The sequence below is a fragment of the Rhinopithecus bieti genome, unplaced genomic scaffold, assembly GCF_001698545.2.
Source record: "Rhinopithecus bieti isolate Rb0 unplaced genomic scaffold, ASM169854v2 scaffold_13621, whole genome shotgun sequence".
Taxonomy (NCBI): Eukaryota; Metazoa; Chordata; class Mammalia; order Primates; family Cercopithecidae; genus Rhinopithecus; species Rhinopithecus bieti.
Window position 1 is genome coordinate 374,059 of NW_016807522.1, and position 22,021 is coordinate 396,079.

General features: G+C 52.8%; 2 protein-coding genes across 9 annotated transcripts in view; both read left to right on the forward strand.

Moving 5' to 3' along the window:
* HNRNPUL1 (heterogeneous nuclear ribonucleoprotein U like 1) overlaps window positions 1-2,835 on the forward strand; it is a 52,144-nt gene extending 49,309 nt beyond the window's left edge. For 3 of the 7 annotated variants that reach the window (XM_017882697.1, XM_017882692.1, XM_017882696.1), the window contains exons 14-15: window positions 836-1,027; window positions 1,607-2,835. In XM_017882697.1, the coding sequence (XP_017738186.1) occupies window positions 836-1,027; window positions 1,607-1,723 (309 nt within the window). In that variant the 3' untranslated portion in view covers window positions 1,724-2,835. Of the gene's footprint in view, window positions 1-805; window positions 1,028-1,606 lie in introns of all 7 variants that reach the window. The other 4 variants (XM_017882691.1, XM_017882693.1, XM_017882695.1 and 1 more) reach the window with 2 other exon arrangements.
* A 3,165-nt stretch (window positions 2,836-6,000) lies between these two features.
* CCDC97 (coiled-coil domain containing 97) lies at window positions 6,001-21,867 on the forward strand. 2 transcript variants are annotated; one of them, XM_017882698.1, is made up of 5 exons: window positions 6,001-6,223; window positions 13,518-13,973; window positions 16,616-16,894; window positions 17,374-17,503; window positions 19,598-21,867. In XM_017882698.1, exons 1-5 carry the CDS (start codon window positions 6,178-6,180, stop codon window positions 19,716-19,718), a joined length of 1,032 nt encoding a protein of 343 aa, XP_017738187.1. In that variant the 5' UTR covers window positions 6,001-6,177; the 3' UTR covers window positions 19,719-21,867. The 2 variants fall into 2 exon arrangements, with proteins under 2 accessions (XP_017738187.1, XP_017738188.1); XM_017882699.1 differs by lacking the exon at window positions 6,001-6,223 and adding an exon at window positions 6,274-6,880 and having other exon boundaries at window positions 19,598-21,863.
* Window positions 21,868-22,021: the final 154 nt, after the last annotated feature.

A 22,021-nucleotide genomic window follows, 5' to 3' on the forward strand; every position in this document is an offset into this window, starting at 1 on the left:
ATTTCCTGAGCACTTCGCTCATGCCAGGCCTGGAATCAGCTGCCAGGAGACCAATGGATGGTTCCCAGAGTTGGGCGGGCACAGATCCAAACCCCCAGCCTCACAACATCCTGTTTCTGTGAGCTTAGACATATAGCTTCCCGTCTCTGGGCCTCGTTTTCCTCATAAAGGTGTCAGTAAAACTCACTTCCAAGGTTTGTTGTGAGGAATGGGTGGCACTCTAGCTTTGGGACTAGGCAAACCTGGGGTCAGGTCCTTTTTGCTGTGTCACCTTGGCCCAGAAATTTCATCATCTTGAGCCTCAGTTTCTTTCTCTTTAAAACGGGGCTAGTGGCACCTACCCCCAGATTCTATATGGAGATCAAACGACTTAATGATCCAACCTGTACTTGGGAAGCACTTAGTAAACTGCCACTACTATTTCTCAGCAGATCTTCCAGTAACAACTACCACCACCTGTTGAGTGCCCAGTGGTTTATACACACAAGCTTATTGGATACTCAGGGCAAGCTAAAGGGGTTGTTCTTGTTCTATTGTGATTCTCATTTTATAAAAAAGAAAACTGGGATTTCAAGAAGTGCCATGTACCTTACTTCCAGGGGGTCTCAGAGCTGGGGTTAGAGTCCAGATCACAGCCCTGGGGCTTGCCCTTCATCCTGCCCTGCTGTGGCATGGAGCTGACTCTCCTCCTCAGCCCACAAACAATGTCCACCAGGCAAGGGAAGGGCCCCTGTGGGCCAACCACTTAAAAAGGCCCTTTTTCCATCCCAGCATTTCACATCTGCAGATTTCCTCTATTTCACAGAGCTTTGGCTTTTTTCCCTCCACTTTCCAGCCGAGTTACAGCCAGCCACCCTACAACCAGGGAGGTTACAGCCAGGGCTACACAGCCCCACCGCCTCCACCTCCACCACCACCTGCCTACAACTATGGGAGCTACGGCGGTTACAACCCAGCTCCCTATACCCCACCGCCACCCCCCACCGCACAGACCTACCCTCAGCCCAGCTATAACCAGTATCAGCAGGTAGGTGCCAGACCGGGGGCCAACTGGATGGAGAGACTTCATGGGCCCCTCCTGGGTGTGTATTCCCAGACTCAAGTGCCTGGTTATCCCTAAAAAGACAGCCTGCTGGCCTTGGCCTGGCATTCAGTTGGTGCAGCCATTCCATTTGCTCAACACTTCTGCACTGGTTGCTAGGTAATTGGTATCCTAGCCCCCTCCACACTCCAGCGAGCGAAGGGGAAGGGCTGGCCTAAGTAGCAGTGGCCTCAGAGTCCTCTTTCAGCACCATAGCCAGGGGGCTCCAAATCCTGCTGCAGGTTGGTGCCCAGGCCCCCATACCTGTTACTAAATCTTTTGACTATGATATCTAGCTATACCCAAAAGGCACTGGGTTGATAAGCTGAGACCTGAGCTTCAGTCCCTAACTGCCTACCTGTGTGGCATCAGGTCTTCCCTGGGTGCCTTGATTTCTCTGCCAGGGGACCCATGTTCAACTGCACCTGTCTGCACCTGTCTCTGCCCTAGATGAGAGTGGGCTGGTGGGGAGGCCAAATGTGGGGTAGATGCAGACAACTTGGTGTTCTTGGTTTCTTTCCCCAGTATGCCCAGCAGTGGAACCAGTACTATCAGAACCAGGGCCAGTGGCCGCCATACTACGGGAACTACGACTACGGGAGCTACTCCGGGAACACACAGGGTGGCACAAGCACACAGTAGCCAGTGTGACCCAGAGGCTCCCAGAGGCCCCTGCCGGCTTCCTCCACCAGCGCCTGCCTCTGCCCCTCCTCTGCCCCCGCCAGATCCTGTGGTGCTGGGGATGGGGTCATCCCAGGGCTGCCTCCCTCCAGCCCACTGCCTCCCTCCGAGGGGCTTCCTTCCCCTCCTTAGGGCCAGGCATTTTTCTCTGGATTCAAACAGGCAACAATGACCTTTTATTTTCTGTTTGTCCCCACCTCCCCAACCTTCCACTTCCTGTTCTTCCTACCTTCTTCCTTTTTGACTAAATAATCCCCGCCTCCCTTGGTCATACAGTGAGGCTACAGTGACTGAGGGGAGAATCCCTTCCTGTTCACTTTCCCAACCCTGCTCCAACCCCTCAGCTTCCCAGACCCTCATGCAGTTGGTTGTAAATTCTCCCAGGAGCTGTTTTACTGTCTACTTTTCAGGATTAAAAAAAAAAAAATCAAAACTTTAAAAAAAAAAAAAAGTTTAAAAAGCAAAATGGGGAGGGAGGAAGCAGTGACATATTTTTTTGGTAATTATGCGCTTTTTTTTAATTTTAGAATTTGTCTGTTTTACTGTGGGTCGGCTGTTGATATTTCATCAAGATAAGCATTTCTTTCCTGAGTTCAGGTGACTGAGGAAGAGCCACAAAACAAAACACAACAAAACCAAACCACAGAATCATCTTTAACCCGACTTTTTATACGATGCCCCAGTTCCCCATAACTTTGCACACAAGCTTCTGTGTTCAGTTGAATTGTAACTGCTTTTTGTATTTGGAGAGAGTGTGACTATTGAACTTGAAACCTTTTATTCCGGGCGTCTTGGTAGTTTCTGGTGGGATTCAGTGGGTGAGAGGGAAGGAAGGGAGGTTGGGGGGCTCCTTCCCTTCAGAACTTGAAGTTTCTCACACTGCCTCCTCTCCAGTGGTCTCCCAGGTGCCAGACCCAAAAGCTTTTCCTACAGTGATACCCTTTATTTTTACTTCCCCTTGACTCATATGTTTTAACATGATTTTAACAAACTGCACTTATTAAGAAATGTGTTTGCCCTGTTTTGTTTGGTTTCGTTTTCTTTTCTTTGAATAAATGACATGGCACCTCCTAGCAGGAAGGAAGCAGGGTTGAAACCCTGAAGTGTTAACTGCAGTTGGCCGTTAATTGGGGTGGGGGCCTTTTAAAGGGAAATTATTTACTCATTCATTAAACCAACTTACTGAGGGATTCATATGCCTGGCCCCGATTTTGGTACCAAAAATGCACACTTAAACAAGGGTCCCTGAACAGGGTCCCCCCTGGTTTAAAATCATCTGTTTTTTTTTGTTTTTTTTTGAGGATGGAGTTCTCGCTATGTCGCCCCAGGGCTGGAGTGCAGTGGCGCCATCTCGGGCCCACCTACAAGCCTCCGGCCTCCGGGTTCAGCCATTCTCCTGCCCCTCAAGCTTCCCGAGTAAAAGCTTGGACTAACAGGCGCCCGCCCACCATGCCCAGCCTAAATTTTTTGTATTTTTTTTTTCAGTAGAGACGGGGTTTTTTCCCACAGGTTAGCCCAGCGGAAAATGGTTCGAATCTCCCCCTGGACCTCTGGATCCGCCCCGCCTTGGCCCCTCCCCAAAGTGCTGGGATTACAGGCGTGAGCCACCGCGCCCGGCCCATCTGGTTCATTTTTAAAATGCTTCTCTGGTTCTCTTTTTTTTTTTTTTTTTTTTTTTTTTTTTTTTTTTTTTTTTTTTTTTTTGAGACGGAGTCTTGTTCTGTCGCCCAGGCTGGAGTGCAGTGGCCGGATCTCAGCTCACTGCAAGCTCCGCCTCCCTGGTTTTACGCCATTCTCCTGCCTCAGCCTCCCGAGTAGCTGGGACTACAGGCACCCGCCACCTCGCCCGGCTAGTTTTTTTTTTTTTTTTTTTGTATTTTTTTAGTGGAGACGGGGTTTCACCAGGTTAGCCAGGATGGTCTCGATCTCCTGACCTCGTGATCTGCCCGTCTCGGCCTCCCAAAGTGCTGGGATTACAGGCTTGAGCCACCGCGCCCGGCCCACTTCTCTGGTTCTCTACCTCGCACAGTCTAAAATCCCTCCAGGAGTTTTTGAGTAAAGGACGTGGAACAGGCCTCTAGGTGGAGGGATGGGTGGGACTGATGGGGCAGAGACCAGGGCTGGTTTGTTCGGGATCATCACTGGGTATCCACAGACCACCTGCCTTAGACCTGGCCTGTGTGCAGCACGGAGGACAGTTACTGCCTGTTCTGTGGTTGGGGCTCATTGAGGATTCCAGGAGCTTCATGTTTCAGCCAGTGTGTGTGCCACCTGCTGTGTTCTTCAGCTACCCTGGACAGTGCTGGGGACACGGTATGGCCACGGCAGTCCTGGACCCTGTTCTCACAGAGCTCCCACTCCAGAGAGAACAAAGACCTGCCGGCACCAAGTGGTCAGCTGTGAGAGCCTGGGGTGGTGTGCAGGGAGGGCTTCCTGGAGTGAGCCAGGGTAAAAGACTCCAGATTGCATCCCTATGGCCCATCGTCCTCCTTCCTTAGCAACTTTACGTCTTCATTCCCTCAGTACATGCCCCAATCTTCCCTGGTGGGAGCTCAGAGCCTTGTGAAGGGGAGATGGGCAACAAAAACAAGGGAGGGAAGCTGACTAGTCTCAGAATCTCGGGTAGGGCATCAGAACGTGAGAAGGAACCAAGGTTGGTGGCTAAAAGGACCCTAGAGTGCCCCAGAGAGGAGGTGGCAGGGAGAGGCTAGAGCCTTTAGTCTGGAAAGCCTTTCCCTGCATGTCCATGTGCTGGGCTACCGCACCCTCTGCTGGTCTCTCCTGGTAATGCCTAGGCACCGTGCCTAGGTATCTGGGGTGGTAAATAGGGACCTCCTTGGCTTTCTTCCACATCACCAGACCTCAAGGGAATGCAAATGAGGAAGCTTTTCCTCTGTTCACCGCCACAGTCGTCCTCACACACATCTCATCTCCACTCCCTTGATGCCTACTCCCTTCAGAATATAGAAGTCAAGCCACTTACTATGGCTTATGGAGGTCCTGCATGGCCTAGCACCTGGTAACCTCGCTGGCTCCATCTTTTTCTGCTCCCCCTTTGAATATCAAATCCGTGGTTATTTAGTTCTGAGGAACCATAAATCCTTTTTGGAACCCACAAATGATGCCATGAACCACTGCATTGGAGAATACAGAGGCACATGGAATTTTGCATAAAAATTCATGAGGTTCTCAAAACCTCCACAGCCCAATCATGGCTTTCAAGTTAGAGCTCGTTTCCTACGCCCTGACGGTACTGAAGTGCTTGCAGCAACCAGAACTGTCCGTACCTGCTATCCTCCTCAAGACTCTTCCTTACCTTCCTCTTACCCAGCTCCTACTCGTTCTTCAGGTCTTAGCTTGAGGGTCCCCTCCCAGAAAGAAGCCTTCCTTGACCCTCCAGCCTGGGGTGGGCAGCTCCCTCAGCCCTCTGGATCCATCAAAGCCCTGGCCACTGAGTGGTTATTGGTGACATGTCTGTCTACTCTGCTGGTAACACCTAAATAGAGCCCCACCCATCCCACAGGGAAATAAGGACCACAGTTGTCTTGTTTCACACCTGCAGATTTCCTCCAGGTCCTGGGAACACAAAATGGGAAGTTCTATCTCATCACCCATCTCATGCCAGCCAGAGACAGGGTATGATGACGGAAGTAAGCCAGGCTGGTGGCTCCACGCATGTAATCCCAGCACTTTGAGAGGCCGAAGTGGGAGGATTGCTTGAGGCCAGGAGTTGGAGACCCGCCTGGGCAATGAAGTGGGACCCTGGCTCTGCAAAATAATTTAAAAATTAGCCAGGCGCGGTGGTGCGCGCCTGTAGTCCCGACTACTCCAAAGGCTGAGGCAGGAGGATCACTTGAGCACAAAAATGTGAGATTACAGTGAACTGTGGTGGCGCCACTGCACTCGTCTGGGCGACAGAGCGAGACCCTGTCTCAAAAAAAAAAAAAAAAAAAAAAAAAAGAGTCAAGGCCTAGTAAATATTCCTGAATTCCTGAAGGGGTGAAGAAAGGAAAAGAGCAGGTGGGGTCTAAACTAGAGCACGAACCCTCAGAGTATGGCAGCTCCAGGCTCCGGGGGACAGTCGTTTAACCATCCATCCCAAAATTAAGTACGCTGGGAGCTGGAGTCACAGCAGTGAACAAACGAACAATGGTTCTGGTTCCTACTGACTGACAGCAGAGTCAAGGGCCTCTCACTCTCCGGGGAGCCCCTTTCTTTCCTGGCTGCGGAGGGCGGAGCCCGAGAGAGACACGCATGAGCAACGCAACGTCTGCTTTGGGCCCGGAACTTTGGTGCCTGGGCGCAGCGGCGCACCCGACCCGGAACATTCTCAGGCGAAAGTGTGTCTTGCGTGCGTGGGCCGGAAGTTGGTGTGCGGGGCCCGCCCGGCGGTTGACAAGTCCGAGAGAATCAGGATGGACGCCGTGGCGACTGCGGCGGCGGCGAAGGAACCCGATAAGGGTAAGATCTTGGTCACGCGGAGGCGGCGGGTGGGTGCGGCTGCGGTGTCTCTAGGAAATGATTCCCCCAGGAACGCGAAGGAGGACTCGCTTTAGGAGGACACCCGCCCCCCTCAGCCTTACCGGCCCTCTTCACCACTTTGCCCGGATTATCCCCTCCCTTGTCGGGGGCTGACCTCCATTCCTTCCTCCCTAAATTAACCTCTTCCCAGTTCCAGACCAATCCTTTCCATGTCCCTGACTAACTCATTTCCTTACCAGGCTAAGTCTCGAGTTAACAGAAACCTCTCTATCCCGGTCTAATTCCCGCACTGCCTCAGACCAGCCCTTTTCAAATTACCTCCTTCCCTATACCAAACTGAGCCTTCCCTTGCTCTAGACGAATCCTCCTACTTTTCCAGGCTAAACTTCTACCTGCCTCATGGAAACTTGACTTATCCCAGTCTAACGATTCCCTCATTTCTTTGTAACTCGCCTTTCCCCCAAAGTCCGAAATCCAGCCAGGCTCCTTTCAAAGTCCTTAGTCAATTTCTGTGCTTCCCCACAACCTTCAAAGTAATTCGTGGTCGGGTGAGGTGTGGTTGGAAGGGTGGCTCAACCACCACTGGCCAAGAATTGGTAATTGTGGAAGCCAGATGGAGATGATTGGTATATGGAGGTAGGGGGAGAGGTGTCGTTGTACTTTATACGTTTGTGTGCGTTTGAAATTTTCTAAAGATAAATAATTTAACCTAAAAAAAAGTCTTAAGGCCGGGTGCAGTGGCTCCCACTTGTAGTCCCAGCACTTGGGGAGGCCAAGGCAGAAGGGTTGCTTGAGCCCAGGAGTTTGAGATCAGCCTGGGCAACAGAGAGAAACCTGATCTCTACAAGACTTTTAAAAGTTGGCCGGGCGCGGTGGCTCAAGTCTGTAATCCCAGCACTTTGGGAGGCCGAGACGGGCGGATCACGAGGTCAGGAGATCGAGACCATCCTGGCTAATACGGTGAAACCCCGTCTCTACTAAAAAATACAAAAAACTAGCCGGGCGACGAGGCGGGCGCCTGTAGTCCCAGCTACTGGGGAGGCTGAGACAGGAGAATGGCGTGAACCCGGGAGGCGGAGCTTGCAGTGAGCTGAGAGCTGGCCACTGCACTCCAGCCTGGGCGGCAGAGCAAGACTCCGTCTCAAAAAAAATAAAATAAAAAAAATAAAATAAAATAAAATTAGCCAGGCCTAGTGGCTAGGGAGTAGCTAGGACAAGCTACTCCGGAGACTAAGGTGGGAGTGTCACTCGAACCCTTTGAGATTGCAGTGAGCTAAGATTATTACACCACTGCACTCCAACCTCTGCAACACAGTGAGACTTGAGCCCAGGAGTTTGAGACCAGCACTGGCAGCATAGCCAGACCCCATCTCTGCAAAAAAGTTTAAAAATTAAGGCCGGGCCTGGTGGCTCACACCTGTAATCGCAGTACTTTGGAAGGCCGAGGCAGGAAAATCACCTCAGGTCAGGAGTTGGAGACCAGCTCGCAACCACATCTCTACTAAAAATACAAAAATTAGCCAGTCGTCGTGGTGTGTGCCTGTAATCCCAGCTACTCAGGAGGCTGAGGCACCAACTGGAATCACTTGAACGGGGGAGGCAGAGGTTGCAGTAAGCAGAGATCGCACCACTGTACTCCAGCCTGGGTAACAGAGCGAAACTCTGTCCCCAAAAAAAAAAAAACAATTAGCCAGGTTTGGTGGTGCATTCTTGTGGTCCCAGCTACGCAGGAGGCTGAGGCAGGAGGATCACATGAGCCCAGGAGGTCGAAGCTGCAGTGAGCTTTGTTTGCACTATCGCACTGCAGTCTGGGCAACAGCGCAAGACCCTGTTTCAAAAAAAGAAAAAGAAAAAAATCTGTTTCTTGGCCCCATCTGTCTCCTTCAGAGAGTCATGTACACTTGGTCTCCATTTCCTCTTCTGCTTATGACTGTCTCACTTTTCCCCTAAGAAACTGCTCTGATTAGGGTCCCCACTGACTTCCTCCATGTTGTTCAATCCAGTCACCTCATTCAGGTTGGTTTTTTTTTTTTTGGGGGGGAGAAAGTCTCACTCTGTTGCCCAGGCTGGAGTGCAGTGGCATGATCTCAGCTCACTGCAACATCCGCCTCCCAGGTTCAAGTGATTCCCATGCCTCAGCCTCCCAAGTAGCTGGGATCACAGGCGCCTGCCACCACGCCTAGCTAATTTTTTGTATTTTTAGTAGAGATGGGGTTTCACTGTGTTGGCCAGGCTGGTCTCGAACTTCTGACCTCAAGAGATCCTGCTGCCTCAGCCTTCCGAAGTGCTGGGATTACAGGTGTGATCCACCACACCCGACCCATTCAGGATTTTTTCTTACTAGACTGGACTAGAATTAAATGCTGTTGACCCTTCCATCCTTCTTGCATGTTTTTCTTTGATTTCTGCAACACCACAATGCCTGATTTCCTGCCTGTCTCTCGGGCTGCTCCTTCTCAGCCTGACTTTGTTTCCCAGGGGTGCTGTAACAAAGTACCACAAACTGCATGGCTTCAAACAACAGAACTTTATTCTCTCATAGTTCTCAAGGCCAGAAGACTGAAGTCAGTGTTGCTGAACTGAAATCCAGGTGTCTGCAGGGTCGTGCTCCCCCACAGGCTCTGGGAGAAAACCCATTTCTTGCCTCTTCCAGCCAGTGGTGGCTTCTGGAATTCCTTGGGTTGTGGCTACATCACTCCAATCTCTGCTTCCCCTTTTGACATTGCCTTCTTTTTTTTTAAGACAGAGTCTTGCTCTGTTGCCCAGGCTGGAGTACATGATCTCAGCTCACTGCAACCTCTGCCTCCGGAGTTCAAGCAATTCTCCTACCTCAGCCTCCTGAGTACCTGGGACTACAGGCGTGCACCACCACACCTGGCTAATTTTTTTGTGTTTTTGGTAGAGCACCATGCCATGTTGGCCAGACTGGTCTTGAGCTCCTGACCTCAAGTGATCTGCCCACCTCGGGCTCCCAAAGTGCTGCGATTATAGGGGTGAGCCATTGCAACTGGCCTCTTTTTTTAAAGGTAACAGTAATGGGCTCCAGGGATTAAGATGTAGCTATCTTTAGCACAGCCAGTTTTTTTTGTTTGTTTGTTTGTTTGTTTGTTTGTTTTTGAGGCGGAGTCTCGCTCTGTCGCCCGGGCTGGAGTGCAGTGGCCGGATCTCAGCTCACTTTGCAAGCTCCGACCTCCCGGGTTGTACGCCATTCTCCTGCCCCAGCCTCCACGAGTAGCTGGGACTACAGGCGCCCCTGCCACCTCGCCCGGCTAGTTTTTGTATTTTTTTTTTTTTTTTTTTTTTTTTTTTTTTTTTTTTTTTGAGACGGGAGTTCTCGCTCGTCGCCCAGGCTGGAGTGCAGTGGCCGGGATCTCAGTCACTGCCAAGCTCGCCTCCCGGGTTTACGCCATTCTCCTGCCTCAGCCTCCCAAGTAGCTGGGACATACAGGCACCCGCCAACTCGCCCGGCGAGTTTTTTGTATTTTTTAGTAAAGACGGGGTGTAGCCGTGTTAGCCAGGATGGTCTCGATCTCCTGACCTCGCGATCCACCCGTCTCGGCCTCCCAAAGTGCTGGGATTACAGGCTTGAGCCACCGCGCCCGGCCTAGTTTTTGTATTTTTAGTAGAGACGGGGTTTCACCGTGTTAGCCAGGAAGGTCTCGATCTCCTGACCTCGGGATCCGCCCGTCTCGGACTCCCAAAGTGCTGGGATTACAGGCTTGAGCCACCGCGCCCGGCCGCACAGCCAGTTTTTAGCTTCAGAGACATGTCCTCCCCACATCCGTGCAGTGCTTTTTCCTGGACCCTCTTCTTATCCCTCTTCTACTCCCCCATCCCTACCTCTCATTTCTCTTGGCTTTGGTTCTTGTCTTGACTCTGATGACACCCACAGCTCTGTCTCCAGCCCAGCATTTCTCTCCTGAGGAGTCTGGAGGCCCGTGTAGCAGCGGTCGGACCATTCCCCTGGATGCCTCCCTTACCTCCCAGCACGTCAGCCCCGTGGCTTCTCCACTCAGCCTCCTGACATCTTTCCAGTTCGCTTACTCATGATCCTGTTCCTTCCTCCACAGCCCCTGCCCTTGTCCAGCTCAGTCTTCAGCTGCATCAGTGATTTAAATCCCCCCGATACACACTACACATGTAACGTCACCCGTGACTTCTCTCCTCCCCAACCCAGCCACGCTGCCTAAAGGAGTTGTCTCTATATTCTGTCTTCACGTATTTCCTGCTTGCCACAGGCTTGCTCCCTGCACTCTTGGGAAACAGCTCTCACCAAGGTTTGCCCAGCACTCCACTTTCCTGTTTTCTTTCCATTTTTTTGAGACAGAGTCTTAACTCTGTCACCCAGTCTGGAGTGCAATGGCTGATCTCGGCTCACTGCAACCTCTACCTCCTGGGTTCAAGCGATTCTTATACCTCTGCCTCCTGAGTAGCAGGGATTACAGACACCTGTCACCATGCCCAGCTGATTTTTGTATTTTTAGTAGAGACAGGGTTTCACCATGTTGGCCAGGCTGGTCTCGAATTTGTGGCCTCAAGTGATCTGCCCACCTTGGCCTCCCAAAGTGCTGGATTACAGGCGTGAGCCACAGTACCCAGCCAGCTTCCTGTTTTCTTTGCCTGTATTATCGTTGATCCTGACTATCTCCTATATCAGACTGGGTGCTCCCTGAGGGCAGGAGCTGGACTGGATTCATCCTATGGATCCTCAGCATTGCCTGACTTAGGGCTTCTCAGAGATTTACAGTTTTTTGTTTGTTTGTTTGGCTTTGTTTTGTTAGAGTTTTGCTCTTGTTGCCCAGGCTGGAGTGCAATGGCGCAATCTTGGCTCACTGCCACCTCTGCCTCCTGGGTTCAAGCTATTCTCCTGCCTCAGCCTCCTGAGTAGTTGGGATTACAGACATGTGCCACCATGCCCGGCTAATTTTGTATTCTTAGTAGAGACACAGTTTGTCCAAGTTAGTCAGGCTGGTCTCGAACTCCTGACCTCAGGTGATCCATCTGCCACAGCCTCCCAAAGTGCTGGGATTACAGGCGTGAGCCACCGCACCCGGCCTAAAATTTAGAGTTACTAAAGAGTGGTTGGGTGAATGCATGAATACATGAGAGAGTGAATTAACGATTTAAAGAATTGAGTGGATCAATAAGTCAGGCCTCAGGGCCATTGTAGTAATTGTTCCCTCTGCCTGGAATTCTCTTTTTCAAGAGATCTCATGGCGTAATCCCTCACCACCTGAGGTCTCTAATCAAATGTCACTTTTTTGGCAAAGCCTTCTCTGAGCCTTCCATTTAAAATTGCAGCCTTGGCCAGGCATGGTGGTTTACACTGTAATCTCGGCACTTTGGAAGGCTGAGGCAGGAGGATCACTTGAGGCCAGGAGTTCAAGACCAGCCTGGGCAACACAGTAAGACCCTGTCTCTACCAAAAAAAATTAAAATTAGGCCGGGTCCAGTGGTACACGCCTGTAATTCCAGCACTTTGGAAGGTCGAGGTGGGAGGATCGCCTGAGCTTAAGAGATTGAGACCATTCTGGGCAACCTAGTGAGACCTTGTCTCTACTGAAACTTTTTTTTTTTTTTTTAATTTAAAGATTGGCAGGGTGTAGGCCGGGCACAGTGGCTCACGCCTGTAATCCCAGCACTTTAAGAGGCCAAGGCGGGTGGATCACAAAGTCAGGAGTCCGAGACTGGCATGGCCAAGATAGTGAAACCCCATCTCTACTAAAAATATAAAAATTAGCCGGGCATGATGGCAGGCACCTGTAATCCCAGCTGCTCGGGAGGCTGAGGCACAGAATTGCTTGAACCTGGGAGGTGGAGGTTACAGTGAGTCGAGATTGCTCCACCGCACCCCAGCCTGGGCGAAAGAGCAAGACTCCGTCTCAAAAAAAAAAAAAAAAAAAAAAAAAGATTGGCAGGGAGAGGTGGCACACGCCTGTAATTCCAGCACTTTGGGGGGCGAAGGAGGGTGGATCACCTGCGGTCAGGAGTTGGAGACCAGCCTAACCAACATAGCAAAAGCCCATCTCTACTAAAAATACAAAAATTAGCCAGGCATTGTGGAGCATACCTGTAATTCCAGCTACTTGGGAGGCTGAGGCACCAACCAGAATCACTTGAACCCAGAAGGCGGCAGTTGCAGTGGGCAGATACCACACTATTGCACTCTAGTCTGGGCAACAAGAGCAAAACTCCATCTCAAAAAAAAAAAAAAAAAAAAAAAAAAGGCCGGGCACGATGGCTCACTTCTGTAATCCCAGCACTTTGGAAGGCCAAGGCGGGCGGATCACGAGGTCAGGAGATCAAGACCATCCTTGCTAACATGGTGAAACCCCATCTCTACTAAAAAAAAAATACAAAACATTAGCCGGGCATGGTGGCGGGCGCCTGTAGTCCCAGCTACTCGGGAGGCTGAGGCAGGAGAATGGCCTAAACCCGGGAGGCAGGTTCACGCCACTGAGCCGAGATCACGCCACTGCACTCTAGCCTAGGCGACAGACCAAGACTCCCTTTCCAAAAAAAAAGAAAAAGAAAAAGAAAAAAATTAAAGATTAACTGAGTATAGCAGTGCATGTCTATAGTCCTGGCTGCTCAGGAGGCTGAGGTGGGAGGATTGCTCAAGCCCAGGAGTTCAAGCTTACAGTGAACCATGGTTGCGCCATTGAACTCCAGCCTGGCAATGGAACAAGGCCTTATCTCTAAAATAAAATAAAATAGGCCAGTCACAGTGGCTTATGCCTGTAATCCCCAGCACTTTGGGAGGCCAAGGCAGGAGGATTGCTGGAGCCCAGGAGTTTGAGACCAGCCTGAGTAACATGTCAATACCCTGTCTCTACAAAAAATTTAAAAATTACCCAGGCGTGGTGGTATGTGCCTGTGGGCCTAGCTACATGGGAGACTGAGGTGGGATGATCTCTCAAGCCCAGGAGGTCAAGGCTGCAGTGAGTCGTGATTGCACCCTACACTCCAGCCTGGGTGACAGAGCAAGACCTGTCTGGAAAATAAAATTGCAGCCTCCTCCACGTCCTTCCCTCTTTATTTTTCCGCATAACTCCCGGAAACACCTAACACGTTATGTTTTCGGTAATTATGTTGCTAATTGTTTGTGTCCCCTACTAAAATGTCAACTTTTGCTCACTGTGGTTTCTCTAGTGCCCAGAACAGTGCCCAGAATATAGTCAGTGCCCAGTAAATGTGAGCTGAGTGAGTGACTAAGCCCCCAGTTCCTTCCCACACTCCCATCTCTGAACTAACAAATCTCTCCTTTCCTCAGGCTGCACAGAGCCTGGACCTGGGCACTGGGGTGAGCTGAGCCAGACACCAGTCCCATCTAAACCCCGGGACAAAGTGGAAGCAGCTGAGGCAACACCAGTGGCCCTGGACAGTGACACCTCCGGGGCTGAAAATGCAGCGGTGAGTGCCATGCTACACGCTGTAGCCGCCAGCCGCCTGCCTGTTTGCAGCCAGCAGCAGGGTGAACCCGATCTGACAGAGCGTGAGAAAGTGGCCATCCTGGCCCAGCTGTACCACGAGAAGCCACTGGTGTTCCTGGAGCGCTTCCGCACAGGCCTCCGTGAGGAACACCTGGCCTGCTTTGGCCACGTGCGTGGCGACCACCGTGCAGACTTCTACTGTGCTGAGGTGGCCCGGCAGGGCACTGCCCGGCCCCGCACCCTGCGTACCCGCCTGCGTAACCGGCGCTATGCTGCCCTGCGAGAGCTGATCCAAGGTGTGGGGGCCAGATGGGCGAGAGTGGGCACAGATGGGGAGGGAGGGGAGACTGAGGCAGAGGGAATTAGAGAAAAGAATACAAGAGCAGAGATAGGGGTCCTGGGAGAGAAGTTTTGAGACAGAGACAGGGACACAGGAAGAGACTGAGACAGAAATGTAAAGTAAGGTGGAGAGATGGGGTCCAGGGAAGAGAATAGGACAGACAATGAGAATAGATCAGAATTTAGTGATGACAGAAGTGGCATTTCAGATTGGTAGGCTGAGGACACAGTATACAGTGCTGTGATAATTGGTCATACCTAAGGAACAAAACATGAGATCCCTACCTCATACCATATACAAAGGCATCAGGGGAAACCAAAAGGAGTATGTGCATGACCTTAGGGACACAGAAGCCTTGTGAACAAGACACACTGTGAAAACCATGAAGGAAAAAAAAAGATAGCTTTTTGACCATGACATAATTAAAGCATCCTTGTGACCACAACACCAGAACCAAAGTTAAAAAGATGAGAGTGAATGAAGCAGAGAGTGAGTTAAGTTGTCATTAGGGAGAAGGCACAAGTTATAGAGAGGGTGGGAGGCTGGGCACAGTGGCTTATGCCTGTAATCTCAGCACTTTGGGAGGCCAAGGCAGGCAGATTACTTGAGCTCATGAGTTCAAGACTAGCCTGGGCAACATGGCGAAATGCTGTCTCTATAAAAAATACAAAAGTTAGCTGGGTGTGGTGGCGCCCTAGCTACTCCACAGGCTGAGATGGGAGAATTGCTTGAACCTGGGAGGTAGAAGTTGTGTGAGCTGAGATCCCACCACTAAGCTCTATCCTGGGCAATAAAGCCAGACCTTGTCTCAAAAAAAAAAAAAAAGTGAAACACAGATGTGGAAATGAGGATGAAGAAAGAAGGAAGATGGGCTGGGGGAACGGTCGCTCAAGCCTGTAATCCCAGCTCTTTGGGAGGACGAGGTGGGGGTGGACCTGAGGTCAGGAGTTCCAGAGTAGCCTGGCCAACATGGTGAAACCCCATCTCTACTAAAAATACAAAAAAATTAGCCAGGCGTGGTGGCAGGCAACTGTAATTCCAGTTACTTGGGAGGCTGAGGCAGGAGAATCACATGAATCTGGGAGGTGGAGGTTGCCAAAAAAAAAAAAAAAAAAACGAAGGAAGGTGAATGAGGTGGGGGTGGGTGACAGAAACTGAGAAAAGCAGGAAAGATAGAAAGATGGAGATAAAGGAAGAGATGGAGAGAGATCCAGAGCCAGGGTGGGTGATAATCCAAGTTGGAGTGAAGGAGGGATAGAAACTGAATCTGCTAGAGGCTGGGCACTGTGTTCACGCCTGTAATCCCAGCACTCTGGGAGGCCGAGGCAGGTGGATCACTTGAGATAAGGAGTTCAAGACCAGCCTGGCCAACATGGTGAAACCCCGTCTCTACTAAACATACAAAAAAAATTAGCCGGGCCCTGTGGCAGGTGCCTGTAATCCCAGCTACTCAGGAGGCTGAGGCAGAAGAATCACTTGAACCCGGGAGGCGATGGTTGCAGTTAGCGGAGATTATGCCACTATACTACAGCCTGGGCATCAGAGTGAGACTCCATCTCAAAAAACTGAATCTGCTAGAGGATGCCAGAAACAGCTGGGGGTAAGAAAGCTGGCAGGAGTGGGGAAGCTGAGCAGGACAGGGACAGTCACAGCCTACAGTGCTGCAGAGGCCAGGAGTCTGAGCAGTTTTTTTGCCCTGGGCTCTGAAGACAGGGCTAGGACCAGTGGAGGGCAGGGACCAGGGCAAGTTTAACTGTTATCTGAGGGACAGAGTCGCTCCTGCAGGAACAGGCAGCCAGGGTTGATGCAAGGAACCCAGGTTTTGGGGCAGTGGGGAAGCCAGGCCCAACCAAGGGGTTGCTGCAGAGAGGAGCACTTGAGAGAGCACCACCAGGAGGGCCTGGCTTTCTCAGGGATACTCACACAGGCAGATGCCCCACCTGACCTGATCCCTTGCACATACATGCCAGATCCATGTGGATGTATGCACATACATGCCAGATCCATGTGGATGTATGCACATACATGCTTCACAGTTCAGGCGTGTCCACTGCCAGCCAGACTGGGGCCCCACAAACAGTCACACAACCTAGAAACACACAACCTCTGCTGCATTGTCCTGCATGCTGACACCCAGACAGACAGGTGTCCATGGGCATATGCTGGGCCTCACGGGAGATGTGTGTGTCATGGGCCATGCACACATCCATGGGCAGGAGCTTGCGCCTCGTGCCTTGACATGGTTGTACACAAGCTCCAGACCATCGGAGCCTCAGAGGCCAGGATGTAGCCAGGTCTGCCTGTGCACACACATGCTTGGATGCATGAATACACAGGAAGATACAGGCGGGGCCACACACACACACACGGGCGCCTGCACGAGTATTCATGTGCACATGACCTCAGGTGCCTGCATGAGTGCTTGCGCGCATGGCCTCAGGCGCCTGCATGAGTACTCGCGCACACCTCAGGTGCCTGCATATTTGCCTGTGTTTTTGGGTGTGTGCACATCATCCCACAAGCATGATCACACGCATACCTACGTGGACACGTCTGCTCAGTTGCTTACCCCATGCCCACCCTGTCTTTCCTCTGCAGGGGGCGAGTACTTCAGTGATGAGCAGATGCGGTTCCGGGCCCCCCTGCTATATGAGCAGTACATCGGGCAGTACCTCACCCAGGAGGAGCTCAGTGCCCGCACCCCAACCCACCAGCCCCCTAAGCCCGGGTCCCCCGGGAGACCTGCCTGCCCACTCTCCAACTTGCTGCTTCAGTCCTATGAGGAGCGGGAGCTACAGCAGCGTCTGCTCCAACAGCAGGAGGAGGAGGAGGCCTGCTTGGAGGAAGAAGAAGAGGAGGAGGACAGTGATGAGGAAGGTGAGGGCCGGTAGCAGGGAGACCCCAGATTCCAGACACCCCAGCCCCAGGCTTGTCTGTCTCCACCTCATGGCAGCAGGCTGGGCCCCTAACTTGCAAAAGCCGACATTGTGTCCCTCCTCTGCCTGGCCTGACTCTCTCCCTGTGTGCCATTCCAACCGCTGCAACATCCCCATCACCCACTCCAAGACACCAAATGACCCCTCGCCTCCAGGTCTGCTCAGGCCGTTCCCTCTGCCAGGAATGCCTCTCCTCCCACCCTTCAGGTCTCAGATCCTGACCTGAGAATACGGTCACTGTATCGTCATGTGTTTTATGTGTGTCCCTGAAGGGCAGGGACCGGGGCCATCTCTGTCACTGCTGTGTTCCCAGAGCCACCCAGCACAAGGCTGGCGCAGGAGCAGCAGCTCTCTGTGGACTCTGTTCAGTGCCTGCCCGAGTGCACCCACATTCACACCCCCTCTGCTCTCCCTCTGCAGACCAGAGGTCAGGCAAGGACTCGGAGGCCTGGGTCCCCGACTCAGAGGAGAGGCTGATCCTGCGAGAGGAGTTCACCAGCCGCATGCACCAGCGCTTCCTAGATGGCAAGGATGGGGACTTTGACTACAGGTGCTCCTGTGCCCCCACCTTCCCATCCCCCATCCCAGCATCCCACAGCCTTTGGCCACATGCAGAACCCTTACCAAACTGTGGGGGCCTCCCTTCGTGGAGCTAGAAGGCCCCAAAACAGTTCCAGGATGTGTGGTTGAACAGCCAAAGGAAGAGACTGGGTGACCTTGGACTAGCCTGGTCTATCTCAGACCCTCAGTCTCCTCACCTCTAAGGCACGGGGTGGGCAGGGATGACATATAGCTCAGTATCAATGAAACCCTGAAACACTTCCCTCCTGACAAGTGGCAGAGGCTACTACCCTAAGTCCCCCAAGTCTCCCTAGGAAGCCCAGCCTCTTCCGCTTGACCTTGGACCTCCTCGTGGTGCAGGAAGTAACCCCTGGCAGGGTTCATGCCCGGCATGGAGGGACCTGCGCTGGCAGCCCCCACAGTTACAGTTGTTCATTTCTCCAGTAGCACCCCAGGGCTGAGACATGTGAGCCACCTGCTTTGGAAAAGGACCCAGAAGAGGGATGTGTCAGTCAAAGATTGGTTTTGTCATTTAAGGTAGTTTTGCCTTGTGGTCCCCAACACTGGGCCCAGCAGCAGAGGACCCTCCTTGGTTTCACATCCAGCCCTGATGACATGTGAAATGTGTGACCACACGTAGGCGGACCCTACGTCCGTCCTGAGGTGGGCTCATCAGGAAAGTGGGAATTGTGATTGCCACTGCCATGGGGCCCAGCCATGGTCACCGGAGCCGCCTCCCATTCTGGGATCCCCAGCTCTTGAATGGAATCTGGCTACTCCACTTCCAGCCAGGCAGGCCTGCTCAGAGCCCCAGTTCCTGCATGCAAAGTGGTGAGCAGAGGGCCTGGACCACGGGGACCCTCAGTCAGCAGGCATCACTGCTGTTCCCAAGCCAGGGACCACAGTGTATCGCCTCGGGAAGGCAGCAGTGGCCCCGACACATCCCCCATCTGTGCATTCAATTGGCATGTGCTGAGCATCTGTGATGTCCACAGACTCTGGGGATAAGGCGGGGACCAAAACCAATGAAAGGCTTCCCTGCCTGGAAAGGGGTCCCACTCTAGTGAGGAAGATCTAGAATCTTCTAGCACTTCATGGTGATTGGGCCATGAGGAAAAGTGAAGCAGCAGGAGGGGAGTGACAGGGTGGCTAGGGAAGGCCTCTCTAAGGGGGTGACAGCAAAGGCCTGCAGGAAGTGGGGGGAGGAGCATTCCTGGCAGAGGCCACCGTAGATGCCAGAGCCCCCCACAGCATCGAGGGGCAGAAGGGGCTGGAGCAGTCACAAGGGGTCATAAGAGGGTAGGAGATCTCTGCGTGGCCAGATCAAGCTAGGCTTGGCGACCCAAGTGAGTGCTACTGGGTTTACTTGCTGCCTTAGGGCATGGGCAGCTGTCCTGCCTGTGGTCGGCTCTGGCTGATCCCCAGCCTCTATCCACTGGAGGGCAGTAGCAAGCCCCCAGTGATGATGTCAAAATGTCAAAATGCCATGGGGCAAAATCACCCCCAGGTGGTTCTCTGTTGAGAGCCACTGCCTGCTTGAGAATGTAAGCCCGTGTGTCGCCACATTTTACAGCTTTTTAAGAAAAACTAGAGCTTTGGGATTTTTTTTAGACAGGGTCTCCTTTGTCACCCAGGCTGGAATGTGGTGGTTTGATCATAGCTCACCGCAGCCTTGACCTCCTGGCCTGAAATGAGCCTCCCACCTCAGCCAACTGAGTAAACTGGGACTACAGGTGCTTGCCACCACGCCTGGCTACTTTTTCAGTTTTTTTGTAGAGTCAGGGTCTCCCTATGTTGCCCAAGGCTCCAACTGGTGGGCTCAAGCCATCTTCCTGCCTTGGCCTCCCATAGTGCTGGGATTGCAGGCATGAGCCACCATGCCCAGCCCAGAGTTTTTGTGCAAACTCTGATTTGGAAAATGTTTCCTTGAGTTTTAAACCCTGAGAATTTTAAACACCATCCCCCTTGGGAGGGTCAGCTCTGACGGCACATGTCCTTTGACATCAGGGTGCCCCAGGTCTTTGACCTGGGCATCCCAGGGTCCCAGAAAGACCCAGTCCTTGACAGCCTCCTCCCCCTGCAGCACAGTAGACGACAACCCCGATTTTGACAACCTGGACATCGTGGCACGGGATGAGGAAGAGAGGTACTTCGATGAGGAAGAACCTGAGGACGCGCCCAGCCCAGAGCTGGATGGGGACTGATGGCTGCCACCCTTCCCACTGCCTGCCCCATCCCTGACCCCAGCAAGGCAGCTGATTCCAGGCCGGCTTAGTGACCCTTTCTCTAGGGGGACACCAGGGCAGCGCCCCACAATCCACGCACACCACCATCTCACTGGGTCTAGTCTTATCTCAGACAACCCCCACCCCTTCTGTTTCTGGGGTTCCCTATCTTTCTCCTGTCTCCCACCCTGTCTCCTGCCTCTCTTGGTGTCTGTCTGGCCTTCTTTCTGTCTCTTTCTGTCTCTCTCCCTACCCCCGCTCCCTCTTTCCAGTGCTCTGGCTGGCTGTCTCTCCCTTTCTCCCCTTCTCTCTCTGCCTTAGGCTCTGTCTCCACCGCAGGGCCCAAGGTAAAAGTCCTCCCCTTGCCGGAGGCCAGCTGGCAGGGCCTTTCGTGGCTGGAAGTGGCCAGTTTGGTTCCGGCGCTGACCCCTGGGCCCCAGCACGGCTGCCTCCCATGCTGTCTGTCTCCCCCTCTCTGTTTATGTCTGCCTTGTGTCTCACACTCAGAGCCTCCTTGCTTCTGTTAGGTTCCCATGTTTCCTGCCTCACTCTGGGTCTCTTCTTTCTACTTGTACATTTCCACCTCTCTAGGCCTCTGCTGTCACTGTCCCTCTCTATCTGTCTCTCAGCCTTTATCTGTGGGTTTTGATCCCCTGCTCCAGGCTCTGGGCCCCTTCTTCCCCCTTCCCTCAAACCTGGCTGCTATACGCAGCAGAACCCTGACCACTGAGTAATGCAGCCCCAGGGGAGGGAGGAGACCCCAGGCAGGGAGGCTGGGGGCAGCTCTCTTCTCTCCCCAGGACCCAGGCTGGGGATCACGGGGCCTGCCAGCTTGAGTGTAGAGGGAGAGGGACTCTACCCCTCTCAGCCCCACCAGCCCCCCTCTGCCCAACCACAATTTTCCCTTCATCCGCCTTCCTCTCCCTCTGTTGTTTACACTCCCCAAATGCGCACAGGCTGTTATCATGGGTCCTGAGTCATCCCACACACAGCCTGCCCCAGCGTCCCTGCCCCCAGCTGGCCACAGGGCCCGCCCCATGGAGCCCCCTGCCGCCCTGGGCTAATGGGAGCCAGATGGCCGCCTGGTGACTCAGCCACCGTGCCTGTGGGAACCCAGGCGTCCCGCCTTCCCATGCCCCCACACCCAGCTCCTGCTCCCCCAGCAGACACACATACAGAAGGGCCTGGCCACTGTTGAGGGGGCACACAGGCCAAGGGTCAGCAAGACGGGGCCTAGGGACTCCTTATGCCTCTGAGATGGAATGGTGGTATCCTGCCGTGGCTGAGCCTGAAGGACCCTCAAAACTGCCTCCTGGAGCCCACATTTCCTGACCTCTGAGCCTCAGCTATGCCGTCTGGGTCAACCAGAATTAGAGCCAGACAGAGAAAGTGAGAGCTGGACGGAGGCAGACAAGATGTTCAGAGCAACTATTAAAGAATGAAAGCCTCTGCTACCGAGCGCTTCTGTCCTCTGCCAGGCCTGAGCTAAGTGCCTGACACCAGGTTGGATCCTCAGACAGCCCTGTGAACTAGTGAAATGGGTCAAGGGAGGCCCGGAAAGTTGTTGCTTCCTCAAGGGCACTCAGCCATCAGAGGCAGAAATGAAACAGGAACCCAGGCCTGGAATCACGAAGGTCCTAGAAACCACTCAGCTGTCTGGCCTGTCAGGTGTCAGGGCCATCCAGAGTGGGACAGCATTGGAGGGACAAGTGTGCACGCAGATGTCCTCAGGAAGGTTTGAGAAGGGTCAGATGGCGGGTGGGCCTAACAAACGTTCTGTGCTAGCCACTGTCCCGCACACAGACGGGATCCAGTCAACTTGATACAGAGATCAATCCCCGAATCACTGCGTTGTCCCAGCAGTGCTATGCGCTAGGCACTGTCAGTGTCACTCCTCTATTTCCCAGAGGACGAAGCAGCAGCTAGACTCCAGGACCTTGGGGTCATACCTCTAGGAAAGCCAAGAGTGCAAGATGAGAGCTGTGTCTCTTACCTGCCTGTATTTGTGCCCCATTTGTAAGAGCAGAGGGCCTGGGCCACAGGAAAGGTGTCAGCCCTTGGTGATAGGCACATTTTTGACCAGTGTATCACTTGGTCATTAAATTTGTTTACGATATACTTTGCAATACGTAAATTTGTTGTGTAGGTTTTTAAAAAGCAATGACAGACACAAATTGAGTCCGAATTAGGGTTAGTCAGATGGTCAAGACGTGAGCGTCTAGCTGACAGACAGAGGTGGAGCCGGTCCCAGGGACAGGGATTAGATGGGGAGACAGGAAGAG